At 34.9% G+C, this 16,588-nt stretch overlaps 1 protein-coding gene and 1 pseudogene across 1 annotated transcript; one reads left to right on the top strand and one right to left on the bottom strand.

The window, feature by feature from the left end:
• Positions 1-3,054: 3,054 nt before the first annotated feature.
• Positions 3,055-4,194, bottom strand: LOC131871827 (G-type lectin S-receptor-like serine/threonine-protein kinase At2g19130). Its single transcript, XM_059216007.1, has 2 exons — positions 4,073-4,194; positions 3,055-3,982 (listed from the first exon to the last, which is right to left on the bottom strand). Exons 1-2 carry the CDS (start codon positions 4,192-4,194, stop codon positions 3,055-3,057), a joined length of 1,050 nt encoding a protein of 349 aa, XP_059071990.1.
• A 437-nt stretch (positions 4,195-4,631) lies between these two features.
• LOC131871826 (uncharacterized) overlaps positions 4,632-16,588 on the top strand; it is a 47,177-nt pseudogene continuing 35,220 nt past the window's right edge.

Here is a 16,588-nt window from a genome sequence, read left to right as displayed (position 1 = left end):
AAAGTGTTTTTTTCAGCATCAATGCTTCACCTACTTCTGGAGCAACATCATAATTTGGAGGGCTGGCACTTTCACCTTCATCTTCCTGCACAATTTGGACTCTCTTTTCACCCCTTCTTTCACCACTTGATGTAGATCCTTGTCTCTCAAGATATTTTAATGCTTGGTGTCCAAACTCTTGACAATTACAACACCTACCTGAAAATGTATTGGAACTCCTACCTCCACCAAATCTGCCTCTTGTGCCTCTACCTCTGAAATTTGCACCTTTCTCTTGACTCTTGTTTGCATCTTCTTGGATTTCATTTGATTGTCTTGAAGTAGAAAATTTGCCTCTACCCCTATTTGTCTTATCTTGTCTCCTCTTGATCTTTTATTCCACTCTAATGGCCAATTGAAAACATTCATCTACTATCCTTGAATTTGCCACAACTAGTTCATCTTGAATGTTAAATCTAAGTCCACCAAGGTATCTACCAACCTTTTCAACCTCATCTTCCATCGTACTTGATCTTATGCTCAACTTGTAAAATTCATCAGTATAAGTTTTGATGTATAACTCTTTTTGTTTCAAACCTTGGAGTTTCTTATACAATTGAACTTCATAATCTTTAGGAAGAAACTTACACTTAAGTTTAGCAACCATCCAGTCCCAAGAAACTATTTTTTCTTTACCTCTCTTTCTCCTCTCAACTTGTTCATAGTCCCACCATAATAATGCATGTCCTTTTAGCTTTGTCTTTGCTATCTTCACATGTTTCTCATTAGGAACATCTTCACATTCAAAGTGATTGTCCATAGCTGCAATCCAATCTAGAAGCTCTTCTTCATCCAAATTACCTCCATACATAGGCAATTCAACTTTCACCTTATGTTTATCACCTTAAACTACTTTTATAAGTCTGATTGTCCTCTATTCCTCAGGGTCCAATTTCTCTTCTCCTTCTACTTCTTCTTCTTCACTCACATCTCCCAAATCAACATTCCTTCTCTGATTAGACTCTAAGGCTTCAAGCCTTGCCAACACAACATTATAGGACTCCTGCAGCCTTGTATTCTTCTCTCTTAGGAGGCATCTTGTCTGTACTCACTTACTCACTCTTCTTTCAAACTTCTAGAATCTCCTTTCAAGGAATCTACTCCCTTGCTATGATACCGCTTGATGTAATACAAAACCCCTTTCTACAAACATACAACATTCAAAACACAGAATACCCTTTTTAGAGACTCTCTGCTACAAGTGAACAGTCAGATTTCAACGAAACAAACTTACAGGTTCATCAAATTAGCAATACAAGATGTCATAACAACCGAGTCAAGGAGAACAGTCAAAATTCTGTTATAACCCTAGCTATCCTCGCTACCAGGCAATCTCATGAACATAATCTGTAGAGTCTTTTTAACAACTCATAATTTTGAATCATCGGCAATGGAAGGTAACTCACACTCTACACCCACATTTGCTCACTTAAATTGTTTGAATCCAAATAGAAATATGTAAATACAAAAATTGAGCAAAAACAGAAACAGAGCGAATTGTAGAAAATAAGATTTCAACACAGAGCCAATGATTTCAATTTTTTTTTTTTTAAAACACTGAGTTTACATTGTAGAATTCCCCCAGTTCTCTCTCTCTCTCTACCTCTCGTTCTCTACTCGTTGCTCATACAATTTATACCAAACTTGAATTTTCCCACTGTGACCATTGGATTGCATGACTGTTCAAATTCAAAAACTGATGAGTCGTTGTTGGACACAGGTGTCAGAATAGCAATGTTGATATGCTAAATCAATGTTGGGTGCCGATGTTAGATTAGTAACTTCAATCATGAACTTTTTGATCGCTCATCATAATAACTCTTCAAGGCAAAGTAAATATTTCATGTAATTTTGACAGAACAACCTACCCTGATATCACTCATATCGGTATAGCTTATGCTGAACAAAACATTTGAAGGTCTATTGGTATAACCCATCGAAGTCGGCTGAACAACATTTTGTAATCCCGATAGTGTAAATTATAGTGATGACAACCTTATCGGATTAGCTATTCCGATGACAGCTTTCCACCACAATGATGCATATTGGGTTAACTATCCTAATGCCTATATTGATACTTTATCGAAATAACTATTCGAAGTCGACTGAACAAGATTTTGCAAAATCAATAGTATAAACTATCCCGATAACCACAATAATGATACCCTTATTGGTTTAACCTATCTCGATAACAGTAATGACAACTTTTTATCCCAATGACATCTTATTGGTATAGCTTATCCCGATAACAAAAATGATAACATTTTGAGTAACTTTACAAATTTAAAAATCATGACTCTAGTTTTGACAAATAGATCCAAAAACATGAAATAACATTACAAATGGTCTCAACGGACCTTATTGAATCAAAATAAACCTAACCCTAACTCCTAAGACTCAAAACACCAAATTGACACATTGACTAAACCTTAAGTGCTCTTGCACCACTAATGAATGTGAAACATATATTTAATCATTACAGAGTAGACTAAAATAACAACAAGAATTTGTCACCTGTTAATATGCACTTATATTTAGAACACTTCATAAAAGTAGATCTAAAACTAATGAAAAAATGACATGAATAAATAAATTTCACCTTTAAACATATAAACATATCAACCTTATTTAAAAAAAACAATGATTACTAATCCATTCATTTAACATATGCGTATTAAACCATTAAAATCCTTTCATTCAACATATACTTCTTAAACTGAATAAGATAATCTATTTCTTCCTCTTTCATCAATGTTAATATATTGCTGGTGTACAAAACTAATGAACATTAAATTCAATACCATTACCATTAAAAATTTACATCAAGAAAGGGACCCATACATTTCATTTTTCCTCCTAAGAAAAAATCACAATACTCCATCACACTCTCTCACACCCAAGGTCAAACAGACAATTCTACTTTCTTCTCCTACATCTTTATTGGCTCTCCAAACAAGTGAAACGAAAATAACATATACGGACATTATTTAAGCTTGACCAAGCGCTCATGTAATTTCAAACAATGCAATCGGTATCGCTATAATCGCCATCGCCATCAGTGTTCCGTCGGTCTTCTACTCGCTGGTTGGTCACGCTTGGAATCTGTGAGGCGTGAGGCTCTGTCTTACCTTGAAGCATCAGCACCACTTGTGCCATGTTCGGTCTGGCCTTCTCATCATTTTGAATGCATAACAAACTTACCAGGGCAGATCTTCTCACCTCTTCCACATCTGCATCACTTGCAATCCTTTTATCCACAATATTTATCATGTTTCTCTCACAAATTTGCTCTTTAACCCAGGCTGGAAAGTAGTACCTACTTGATTCTTGCACATTTAGGTCCAGATTTCTCCGGCCAGATATAATTTCCAAGAGAGTCATGCCGAAACTGTAGACATCAACCTTGGGAGTGATGGGAAGGCCAGAGAGCCATTCAGGAGCCAAGTATCCTCTCGTTCCTCTCGTAGCAGTTACCACCTTGCTGAAATCTCTACCCACAAGCTTTGCTAAGCCAAAATCCCCCAACTTGGGAGTAAAATCCTTATCTAGCAGAATGTTTTCGGGCTTTATGTCGCCGTGAATGATGCGATCGCTGCATTGCTCATGGAGATAAAGTAATCCTTTTGCAGTACCCAATGCAATCTCAAATCGGGTTCTCCAATCCAGTATCTTCGATTGGTGTTTCGAATTATTGGTGAAAAGAAAAGAATTTAGAGAGCCGTTGGGCATGTAATCATAAACCAGTAACCTTCGCGATCCTTGTGCACAAAATCCTCTAAGCCTCACCAAATTCGCATGATTTATGATTCCCACAGAGTTGATTTCCGCTCGGAATTGCTTTTCACATTGCTTTGAACTCTCCAGTTTCTTTACGGCTACAAGCGTAACGTCTGGTAGAGTTCCTTTGAACACTGTGCCGAATCCGCCGCTCCCCAACTTATGTCTGAAATTGCTGGTTGCGGTCTTCACCTGGTTGTGAGTGAACCTTTGGGCCCACCTTTGCGGACGCAGTGCATCCGACTAAGCTGCACACCTCTGGGTCGGTCTTAGCCGACGCCTCTGCCAGAATAGAAATGCAAAAATCAAAGCAACAAGGACAGCAACAAGAATCTCCGAGAGAATTATAATCAGAAATTTCTGAAGTGTTAGTGCCATCAAATAAGAGTCATTTCCCAAAAAAAAATCCCTAAAAGATGCTCAAATTTCTAGTTGGTTCTTTTGTACGGGACGGTGCAAATGCACCTTTACACATCTGAAAATTTGAGCTCTGTGAAATGAATCTTCACCTGCATACGTCTGACAATTTGAGCTCCTTCAGAGTAAATTAACGCTCAACTATTGCTAAACCAGTGAGTGCATATGCCTAAATACACTTGAAAAGATATATATTAGAAAGCTTTCCGCGAAATGACTTGGTCGTCGGAGAGAAAATACACGCAGTCTTTGTAGCGTCTATCCTAAGATTGTGTGGATGATGCAAGCTTAAATTTGATGCAAAATGTTTAGGTATGAGTGGTTTAGAAATTTATTTATTTTTTTTAATTTTTCAACCATCTTTGTCGTTTCTATTTTAAAATTGTTTTTAAGATGAAATGGAAGGTAAAATCAATAGTGTTTGAAATTTTGAACACAAAGACGTGTACTATAAAGTGTGCTATTGACTATACATGTTTGGAAAATAATATCATTAAAAAAAGGTTTAAATTTCAATATTTGTTTCTAATAGTAGTGAGAAGAAATTGGTCTTTGATGGCAAGCGTAAATTTGATTCAAAATGTTTAGGTAAGAGTGGTTTATAGATATTTATTAAAGAAATCATTTTAAAAATCTTTGTCGATCTTATTTTTTAATTTTTTTAAAGATGAAATGGAACGTAAAGTCAATAGTGAGAGAAATTCAGGACACAATGATGTGTACTATAAACTAGCATACCTATATTCTATAAATAAAATTTATGTAGATGACGTTGAGAGATATCAATTTTTACAAATATTTACCCTTAACATAGGTTAATTAATTTCATATGGTTTATATTTATTGCAATTTAGTCTTATTTTAGAATATGAAATGATTTGCATGAAAAACATAGAAGTTTTTAAATTTAGATTTAAAAATATAAATTTTAGAGCCTTGTTTAGAATATGAAATGATTTGCATACAAAAAAAATAAAAATATAAGTTTTTTTTTAAATATAGATTTAAAAACATATTTTTTTAAATTAGAAGTTTTTTAAAATATAGATTTAAAAATATAATTGTTTTTTACATTTAATAAATAATAATAGTAGGAAGTTGCTTTTTAAATTAGATTTGTTTCTTTATATATATAAAATAGAAAGTTTCTTTTTAATTTAGATTTTAGTCTTTAACTTATTTTTAAATTATGTGTTATCTAGTCATAATAAAAAATAATAATAGAAAGTTTCTTTTTAATTTAGATTTTAGTTTTCAACTTATTTTTAAATTATCTATTGTTTTGACATAATTATTCTATTGACTAGACGTGCTTGCAAAATAATATTATGAAAAAAAATTTAAATCTCAATATTTATTTCTAATTATTTCAATTCTTAAATTATCTATAGATTTAAAATTAGACTTTATTTTTAATCTTTCTATAAGCATTACTATCTTAAATTAAACTAATAATACTTTGTGAAGCCCAACAAATGCTGTTAAAAATATTAGAACTATCAGAATCATTGAGAATGTGGGAAATAAAATATCATAAAGAGATGTGTAAGAATATTATCCTTAAAAATGTCAATAAAGAGTCTAATAAGCTAAACAAAGATGATATTCTCAAGGCTATGCACTTTCTAAAAAATGCTAAATCATCTAGCATTGATGGCTTGCTAAGTGAGATTTGTTAAGATGATTTAAATTTGATTGTAAATAATTTATTTCTCATGTATAATGAATCTTTTGAGAATGGCTCTTAAGGAAACAAAATAAATAGAAGAATTAGTAAACTCCTTCCTAAACTCCTTCCTAAGAAAAGACATAAAAATCAAATAAATAATTGGAAGTCAATTATTTTGTTTTCGAAAGATTTATTTGTGATAAAAAAATTTTGTTTTAGATCCAAAATCAACTTTAACTGAATAAATGAATGCCATGTTTCATTAATTGTGAAATGCATAGACATTTTTTATGGAGGCAATAAACATTGGCATAGTAAGTTTCAATCTTCTAAAAACCATGTAAACATTGGTGTGGCATCTCCCTATCATGCATAGGCTTAACGAATGTTATTATTTTAACAAGTCAAATGTTTTTTTTCTTTATAGAAAGGTCTGCTTGCCTACATGAGAATCTTCTCACCTACTAAACAAATCGATATTTTTATTTGAATCAAGGTAAATGTAAGTGTTTTTGTTGAACGACAAAATAATGTACCAATTTAGTATTTAGTGGGTCTTTTTAAAAACATATGGTTCCATCAAATTATTTGAGGTGACAGTTGGATGAATTTAATGGTTTTAAATAACATATTACTTTATAAACAAGCATGCTCAGCAACCCCAAAATATTCCCACCAATAGAAAATTAATCAAAACAAACTCAGCATCAGAGCCTTTTTGACATGCATGAGACACTTTTGGTGGGGTGTTGCCCACCTAGAAAAATCCTATTGGCTAAATATAAGCATAAATTGTAGCAAGTCTATATAGAACAAGGAAAAAGATTACCTAGCTTAAAATCATAATATTTTGGCAATTGCCTCTTAAGGAACAACAAAAATAATTATAAACCAAATCATGGAAGGGGTACTTTAAGTTACAAAGGATATATTTTAGACCAAGGAACATCTTTTTACATGATTGGTGACAAATCAGTGTTTGTTGATTTTGTTGAGGAGAGGAATATAGTTTCGGAAATTATTCTTAGAAATCAAAAAAATAGTTGTATTGGATTTCATAAGTTTTGAATTTAAGATGGAGCTTTGAAAAAGAATTTGTTTGTCTAAGGCTTAGGGATTAATCTTCTCTCAATACACATGATTGTATTCAATAAAGCTATACATTTATTGGTTCGATTGATTTAGTTATAATTAGGAAAGAAACCAAATAAAATAGTTGTTATAGGCATTATTGATCACAATATCAATCTTTCCAAGTTTGATGAAGTTCCTAAAGCATTGGCTTGTCTAATGTATTATATGTAAAGATTATAATGTTATATACTTGGATATTTAAACTATAAACTATAATGTTATATACTTGGACATTTATCTAAAACTTTGAATATTTGATCACTACCAATTTTAAAATGGCTCTTTTTCCATATGCTTAGCATTTCATTTATCTAAAACTATAAACTATAATGTTATATACTTGGAAATAAAGATTGCTATGCTTTGGCTCTGCTCATCGTCGATCGTTTCATTCTACATAGCCCGTGCAGGTGAGGTTCACTCTTATTGAGACGCTCAATTGCATAGAGGAAAGAAATTGGAATTGCTTATCTTCTTCAGTTGCTTAAATTTTCATTATTGTTGCAGCCAAGTTATATTTTTAGGGTATATAAAGTTCTATGCAAATGTTGTCAATTTATTATAAGGAAAGAAGTATAATATTTCAATCAATTTTTCATTGGATGAATATTTTCAATTTAAATTCAGAAAATCTGTTAGGTTGTGGTCTTATACATCGTGGTTTTCTAAAATATGAAAATTTTCAGAGTATTTTAATGCAGGTAGTTTAATGAATTTTGGGTTAGCCTAAGACTTGAAGTTCCAAAGTTGGTAGTTCTTTTAGTTTTTTCAACAACAATATTGCCAAATGATTTTGCTGATTTTTGTAAGAAGATGGCCGTTGAATAAGAAAGTATCCTTAAAATTGTTCTCATAATCTAAATTTAACTGCAAAATCTCCCAAACTAGTTCTTTTTAAGGAATAATTGAGAGCTTGGTTTAATCTTATTATATGTTTTTGATTAGATAAAAAAGGGAAATTAGGGTTCTATTCTTGTTACGAAATCACTAGCAATGGGTGATGAAGCTGTGCATGAAAGTTTCCTTTGTTTCTTACTGCGCTGTCCTGTTGAGATGTATGTTGACGACAAGGATAATGTGAGTTTCCAGACAAGTCCTGTGACACCGGGAAGAAAGTGTAATAAGCCTGTAGTTGGGTTTGAGGTTGACATATAAGCTATAGATGCTACGATGTAGTAATTGATGCTGAAGATGCAGACATTGGAGAAAATTTGGCAGCAGATTTGTATAGTTATAAGAAAAACATTGGTACGGGGATTATGGAACTTACTAGTGGATATACAATGCCTCTATTGGAAGATAATAGACTGGTTAGGGTAGTGTGAAGGGTGAGGGGATACAAGGCTTTAAATTTCAAGGGTTAGGTGAGGCAGTGGGACCGATGATTCACTCAATGGTTGCAGTTTTGATTAATGGAGTTTATACTAGGGCTTGTAATCACCAATCGACAGATCCATCTACAATGAGAGTGGTCCATTGGATAATTTTCACAATTGCTCTAATGTTTTTGGTAGTGCTATGCGTGTTTTGTAATATTATCTGGTGGCTACTACTGGTTGCCAATTTAGTCTTATAGTTTAGAGCTATGTTATATTTTTTATTAAATAAAAATGAAAGTTAGGATCATAAAGGTAAATTGGGATCCTATTTCTGTTACAGAAACAGTCAGAGACAATAGCAAACAAAATTATTTAGAAGGAATAATGGAGAGCACAGAGGAAAAACAAACAGTTATAATGCCAACTTAAACAAACACAAAAGAGACATTCCTTGAAAACTTAAAGACATTTTCTTATATTTTAATATCAATAGTTTATAAAAATGAACTGTTAATAAAACCCCATATATTAAATTTAAAAAATTTAGATTCTAGTGAAAGTAATTTGTAGTCTTTTCATTTTTATGTCCAGCAGATGGTGAAAAGATAAGAGTATGCTACGGAATGCTTTCAGACAGTTTGCCTTCTCACGATGAGGTGGTGAATCTGATGCAGTCAAACAACATAGGAAAGGTGAGAATATACATGGCAGAGCAGACCGTTCTAAAGGCCCTGAAGAATTCTGGAATCGAAGTTCTTGTGGGAGTTGGCAACGCTGAGCTTCAGACGATTGCAGATGACCAGGATGCAGCGAACGGATGGGTGAGTGACAACATTAAACCATTCTATCCTTCTGTCAACATCAAATACATTGCAGTGGGAAATGAGGTTTTTGCAAGTAGAACACGGCGTGTGCACAAAGATGGTGGTCAGAAAAGTGGACACTACCTAAAAAAATTTGGAAAAACAGGTAGCGCATACGCGGTCTGAAATTTCAAATTCCTACATACGTGCTTAGGTTTGTTCTTCCCAAGCCTAGAAAAGGTAGCGCGCACGTGCTAAGTTTCGGAAACTGAGTGCGTACGCGCTACGCCTAGGAAAATTAGCGCGTATGTGCTGCTTATAGAAAAATGAGCGCATACACACTAATAATCCTAGTAAAACCGCGTACATGGTGCCTGATGAAAAAAGTTTTTAAAAAAACTGGGTCCTCATTTACCCGAAAAGCGCATTTTTTACTTTGTTTTTTTCCAATTTTCTAACCTAAACCACGAACGGGGTGCGAATTTGTCCTCCAGGCTATGGATCAAGGTTAGTTTTTGGTTATTTTTGTCTTTCTTTCTGGTTTATGCAATTTGTTTTACATTTTGAATTTAATTTCATTAATTTTGATTAGGTTTTTTCATTTTTTGTTTCAAAAACCAGATTCTTCTAATCCAGAACAGGAACAACCAAATGCACCTCCTAAAAACCCACAAGAACAACCAAATGCACCTCCTGATAACACACAAGAACAACCCCCAATTCCTCCTTTTGACCGCACAGCTGAAACACAGGAAGAATTAATTAATCAATTAGGGCAAAATACATCCAAAATCAATAGACTGATTGTAAAATTGAAAACTTCTGAACTTGACCATCATCAATCCCTTGCCACTAGCCTAGAAACATTAGCTAGTGGTGCCATAGTTGTTTCCATAGAAATTACCAAATGGGGAAGCTTTAGGGATAGGTGTCATCAATTCTATGCCAATGGGCTATCATACGATGGAGTTAAAAACAAAAATATTTCTAAACAACAAATATGTTCCCTTTTTGTTGACCCCAAAACTGGTCAGTCATTACCTCCTAATGCAAAGAGGTTTCCCATACATTGGTGTACTAATGTGCAGATGAAGAATCTTTTTTGGTAGAGGTGGTGGATGGTCTTTGATTATCCACCTTGTAATAATTATGAGGTGCCATTATATTTTTTGAGAAAAATATATTGTGAGTTTGTGCTCAATGTCCACCCAAATTATTTTGACATGAGAGAGTTTCATGGTAGAGGTGGTGGCTTTGCCCAAGATAGACCTAGACCCTGTAGGCGATTAGCCGTGGAGAGTCGCCGCCTCCTAGCACCCAAACCCAAGGTGCATCAGGTTGTCTCATTAGAGCTGAAAGAGTCGATGGAGCTACAGACTCTTCATGCGGCCACAGCATTGGCTAGTGCCATCATCCAGCATGGGACATCATTAGCACACCCTATTGTATTGGATGATGAGCCGTTAGAGGGCAACAAAGAGCCCATCAAGCATATGTGTGTCAATTTCTCGGGGATATGCTCGGGGATAGATGATGCAACCAGTGCAGATGGATACTTATATAATCTATGCACGATTTGTGATTGTAGATGTCAGGCTCACACACTTGAGGATGTCGTGCTAACAGATGAGTTGATGGACATGGTGTTTGCCCATGAGCCACAGACACAGGTGTGCTGATTTGAATTCATAACGTTTTATTTATCATTCACTTTAATTTTGTAATTACATAAATGAATTTTCATTTATACATCGATTTAAATTGAGACAAATAATATGCATTTCAGGATGCAGCAGCGGTATCCCATACACCTCCCCCAGTTACCATAGCTGCAACTTCGATGCCTGAGGTATAAATTTTGTAACATGTTAAAATAGAATAGTACACTTTGAATTAAAAAAAATACAAGATATACTAACTATCTTTAATGCTTGGTCCAATTTCTGGTTTGTAGGTGTTGACAGGGGATGGAATGTCCCAGATTGATGACATCACGCTCTTGGCGATCGATTTTGGCCTACAAGGCTATACGGTATGATATTTTGTACAACTCTTTTATATATTGTTTTGATGGAATATGCAAGTCATTTCATTTTAGATTTTTAAAATTATGTTTAATTTATTATTTGTACTAATATCTCATGTTAATTTTGTGTTTTTAGGGCACCCCCTCCGCGTCTAGGGCTCGTCCTAAGAAAAAGAATTCCTCGAAGATGCCAAAACGTGTGAAGAAGGTAATTGAACACATTTTTAGTTGTACAATTGTTTGAAAATGTTGAAATCAAGTATTAGTTGGGGTTTGTAGATTGATTAGTGTTTTTTGTCTATTTTACATGTATAGTGGCCATTGAGCTTTGTGGATATGTTGAATGCACCCGATTCACCCATGGATCGAGAGGGCAGAGGTATGTATCTCTACTTAATTTTCTTGATTTCATGATTATATGCACGCATACATGTGAATTTGTGATATATTATAATTTCTTATAATTTTTTCATACAAGAAATTTCCATACCTATTTCGTCCATGGTGAACCCTCCTCCTTGCACTGGAGAAGCACATTAGGATCCCGTACACTTTTGTTTGATATGTAAAATTAATTGTTTTCAACCTTCAATACTTATCATTATATTAATTGTATTTAATCTTTGTACATTTTTTGTATAGCTAATAGCGTTAGTTTCTACATCGATGGTGAGCCATCCTCAGTCCACTGGTGAAGTGTCTCAGGCACAGGTACGTCATTGTTCTCTATATTATAGCTTTTAAGTGTTTTTGATATATTTATGTTAGTACATTTTATTAATTGTACATTTAATCTACAATAGACTCCTTCGTGGTACGGCCATAACGTGGATCAATTTAAGTATGTCTTCAAGAAAACACCTAAGAGTGACAAGGAGAGGAGAGTGAAGACATTAGCTCCTGGATCAGTCGATGAGGTAATATACATTTCAATTGCAAAGGAATTAAAGTTAAATGCATAGTTATAATGTTAATTGTGAACTATTTTCTACAAAAAAATTCTAACTTGGCTTTTGAATTGTGGTTTTGCAGCCATCTACAGAGCCGCATACTGTGCCGAAGAGGCTTGATTTTGATGATCCACCAGAAGTTTAGGATCATATAGTGTTAGTTTTGGTCATAGAATGACCAATACATGTAGATATATTCTACATTTTTATTGTATATCGATTTGGACATGGCATATGCCACATTTTTGTAATACTTGTATTGACTTGGCAGACATGCCTTTTTTAATATATATAAATATCGATATTCGATCCAATAAATGTGTAATGAGTTTATTATTTTGTATTCCTTGTATTTTGTGGTTATCCTTTTATAAATTTAAATGAATATTTGCATATGTAATCAACAATATGAATATAAACAACAAAATTTGGCAAAATAAAGCATGGCAATTGTGGAATATGATTTGATAAAATTTCTAAAATGTTGAATTAACCCTACAAAACTCCTTGTATTCAGTTCATTATTGTGTATTCGTTGTATTTGGTGGCTGCTCTTTTATAAATTTAAATTAATATTTGCGTATGTAATTAACAATATGAATATAAACAACAAAAATCAATAATATGAATTTAAACAACAATGTGTTTGGTGCGAGAGCACCCTCACGCTCGCAATGGTCAAATTTTGTTCCTCGTGTGCACAAACTGACATCGCGAGCACGTCCGGGTGGGAATGTTTATGCTAGGAATACCCCTTTCGTGCATCCCAAAGCACTAGAACGTCGAGAGTCATACCCTACCGGTGTGATCTCTCAAGTGCCTTGAGTCCAAAAAATTGTCAAAATTTGATGGACCGTTTCTTCCAATCCATGACACATACGGTCAATCTATTTGATCCCATGGGGTTGCATGAGGCTCCTCTACAATGGCCTATCTTGGTTTTCGACAACTCGGAGCCATTTTCAATTAGTAGCATTTTTTTGCCTGCTCAAAAAACCGTCAGTTGCTTGTAAGGAAAAGTTGCAAGATTGGCTAGAATTGATTATGTTCCTTGTGTGCACAAACCAACATCGTGAGCGCATCTGGGTGGGCATATTTACGCTAGGCATGCCCTTGTCATGCATCCCAAAGCACCAGAACGTCGAGAGTCATACCCCACCGGTGCGATCTCTCAAGTGCCCCGAGTCTAAAAAATTATCAAAATTTGACAGACTGTTTCTTCCAATCCACGACACATACAATCAATCTGTTTGATCCTATGGGGTCGCGTGAGGCTCCTCTATAATGGCCTATCTCAGTTTTCAATGACTCGGAGCCATTTTCAATTAGTAGCATTTTTTCGCCTGCTCAAAAAACCGTAAGTTGCTTGCAAGGAAAAGTTGCAAGATTGGCTAGAATTGATTATGTTCCTCGTGTGCACAAACTGACGTCATGAGCATGTCCAGGTGGGAATGTTTACACTAGGAATGCCCCTGTCGTGCATCCCAAAGCACCAGAACGTCGAGAGTCATACCCTACCAGTGCGATCTCTCAAGTGCCCTGAGTCCAAAAAATTGTCAAAATTTGATGGACTATTTCTTCCAATCTATAACACATACAGTCGATCTGTTTGACCCTATGGGGTCCCATGAGGCTCCTCTACAATGGCCTATATTGGCTTTCGACGACTCAGAGCCATTTTCAATTAGTAGCATTTTTTTGCCTGCTCAAAAAACTGTCAGTTGCTTGCAAGGAAAAGTTGCAAGATTGGCTAGAATTGATTTTGTTCCTCATATGCACAAACAGATGTCGTGAGCACATCTGGGTGGGCATTTTTATGCTAGGCATGCCCCTGTCATGCATCCCAAAGCACCAGAACATCGAGAGTATACCCTACTGGTGCGATCTCTCAAGTGCCCTGAGTCCAAAAAATTGTCAAAATTTGACAGACTGTTTCTTCCAATCCACAACACATACAGTAGATCTGTTTGATCCCGTGGGGTCACGTGAGGCTCCTCTACAATGGCCTATCTTGGTTTTCAATGACTCAGAGCCATTTTCAATTAGTAGCATTTTTTTGCCTGCTCAAAAAACTGTCAGTTGCTTGCAAGGAAAAGTTGCAAGATTGGCTAGAATTGATTCTATTCCTTGTGTACACAAACAGAAATTGCGAGCGCGTCTAGGTGGGTATGTTTATGCTAGGCATGCCCCTGTCATCCATCCCAAAGCACTAGAATGTCGAGAGTCATACCCTACCGATGCAATCTCTCAAGTGCCCTGAGTCCAAAAAATTGTCAAAATTTGACAGATTGTTTCTTCCAATCCATGACACATACGGTCGATCTGTTTGATCCCGTAGGGTCGCGTGAGGCTCCTTTACAATGGCCTATCTCGGTTTTTGATGACTCGGAGCCATTTTCAATTAGTAGCATTTTTTCACCTACTTAAAAAACCATCAGTTGCTTGCAAGGAAAAGTTGCATGATTGGCTAAAATTGATTCTGTTCCTCGTGTGCACAAACAGACATCGTGTGACATATTATTCAAAAATTTGCCTCTAAATATGGTCAAATCAGCTCTTGGCTATTTGATTATACAAAAAATTGTCTTACAAATAATCTCATGGGCTTTTATACAAAATTTGGCATTACAATATATGTGATTCATCTCATCACCATTTTAATCTACAAATCATCTCATGGGATTTTATACAAAATTTGGCATTACAATATGTGTGATTCAGCTCATCGCCATTTTAATATACAAAATTTGGCATGTACATATGTACAAATCAGCTCATTTCCACTTAAATATACAAAATTATGCCCCTAAACATGTAAAAATCAACTCATGGGCATTTATATATACAAAAAATGAATATAGATTTATACAAAATTCTCAAAATCATTCTACTCTGAACTGTAGAATCAATCAAGTGAGCCTTTAGGATTGGCTCTAACCCGTATTGTGTCAAGTATTGCCTCATGGTCAGATTCATGAACTTTCCATAAAATCTTGTTATGAGGTCTACCATGATACTTCATCAAATGAATATTTGTTGCAACAACAAGGTTAGAGAAATGAAGAATATGTCTGTGTGTTTCAAAGTCCTCGAACAACCAAACATCAGAATTCTTGATAGGGTATCTCCGAAGCTATGTTCCTGTCACGACAACAGACCCTATTGGGTACTCAATACCCTCTCCATCAATGATTGTGGTTGTCAATTTTCTTTTAGGCTCAACACAACAGCACAAATAGTAATCTGTTCCTTCTTCATTGTTCTCTTCTGCAACAACTACATACACATGACCTACATTTTATAAAGTGTTAATTAATACCAAAAATAAAGTATGATGTACAACAAAATGAACCAAAAAGAATACTAGCAAAAAAATTAACTCAAAAAATCACCTGAATCCACTAGGTCGGATACATGGTCAAAATCCACTAATGTCTCAATCTGGCTCAATTGTAGTGCTTTGAGAATTTGATATGAATCAATGGGAACCAATGGTCTACAAGAACATTTGTCAACCCACTCTTCTGATTCACATTCTTCCCACAAACAATACATGCATGAAGAGCAAAAACATACCATCTGTCTCGTATAAATTACTAGTGAACTTGAATTTGAACTCATAAATGAGTGCATGTCACTCGATCTCGCAACTGTACAACAATCTAGATAGTTTTCAATGTTAGATTCAGTAATCAACCAAAAATATCTACGAACCAATGACGTACCTAGATTACCTAGACCCATTGTAGACTTACACCATCGCACAATTGTTTCTGCATCTACCAACTCAGCACCACCTTCGTACTTCAATTCTTCCCTGGCTAGGGCTCTTTTCACGCATGCTCGTGCACCATCGTGCTCTCCCTTACCATGTCCAGCCTCAGTGAAATTCCAAAAATGTTGTACACCACTTGTCACATGCATCCTTGTCAGCCAATAAAACATCCTTGCATTCTTAAATTGTGCAGTGCAATTATCTGACCATATTAAGTGTCAGTTGTATCATTTGTTCCTTTCCCTTAAACTATCATAGAAAACTTTAAAGCATCCTTGTACAAACTCTGATGAATGAGTACGATCATCACTTATGTAGAAGTGATACTCTCTTACAACCTTTCTATCCTCCTCTATGCTATCATCTACATGCATGAATGCTATGTGTACAAAAATAGAAACTTGTGTAGAGTGATAATACATGGATTGCACTTCATTTTGAGGTTGTAGTGTATAATTTTCAGTGAAATCAATGATAGAGACAATGGTGCCAAGAGGAAATGTGTCCTTACACAACTTGAATTGCTCATCTAACCATCGAGCTCTATGTGTATGCATTATGTACTCATAAACTAGTTTCTCTTGAAACATTTTCATCAATTGAGCTACACATATATCATTTTTCACTAGCTCGCATCTCTTCAAATCTTTTCCATCTTTAACTCCATATGTGACTATCT

The sequence above is a fragment of the Cryptomeria japonica genome, unplaced genomic scaffold (assembly GCF_030272615.1).
Source record: "Cryptomeria japonica unplaced genomic scaffold, Sugi_1.0 HiC_scaffold_469, whole genome shotgun sequence".
Taxonomy (NCBI): Eukaryota; Viridiplantae; Streptophyta; class Pinopsida; order Cupressales; family Cupressaceae; genus Cryptomeria; species Cryptomeria japonica.
The sequence above is the reverse complement of the archived record's forward strand: the minus strand, read 5'-3'. Positions and strand labels throughout refer to the sequence as shown.

Bases quoted from the DNA above. Each gene is read 5' to 3' on its own strand.
- LOC131871827 (XM_059216007.1), bottom strand. From the start codon at position 4,194: ATGGCACTAACACTTCAGAAATTTCTGATTATAATTCTCTCGGAGATT. The intron at 3,983-4,072 runs GTGTGCAGCTTA...CAGCAATTTCAG, and splicing joins CGGCTAAGACCGACCCAGAG to ACATAAGTTGGGGAGCGGCG.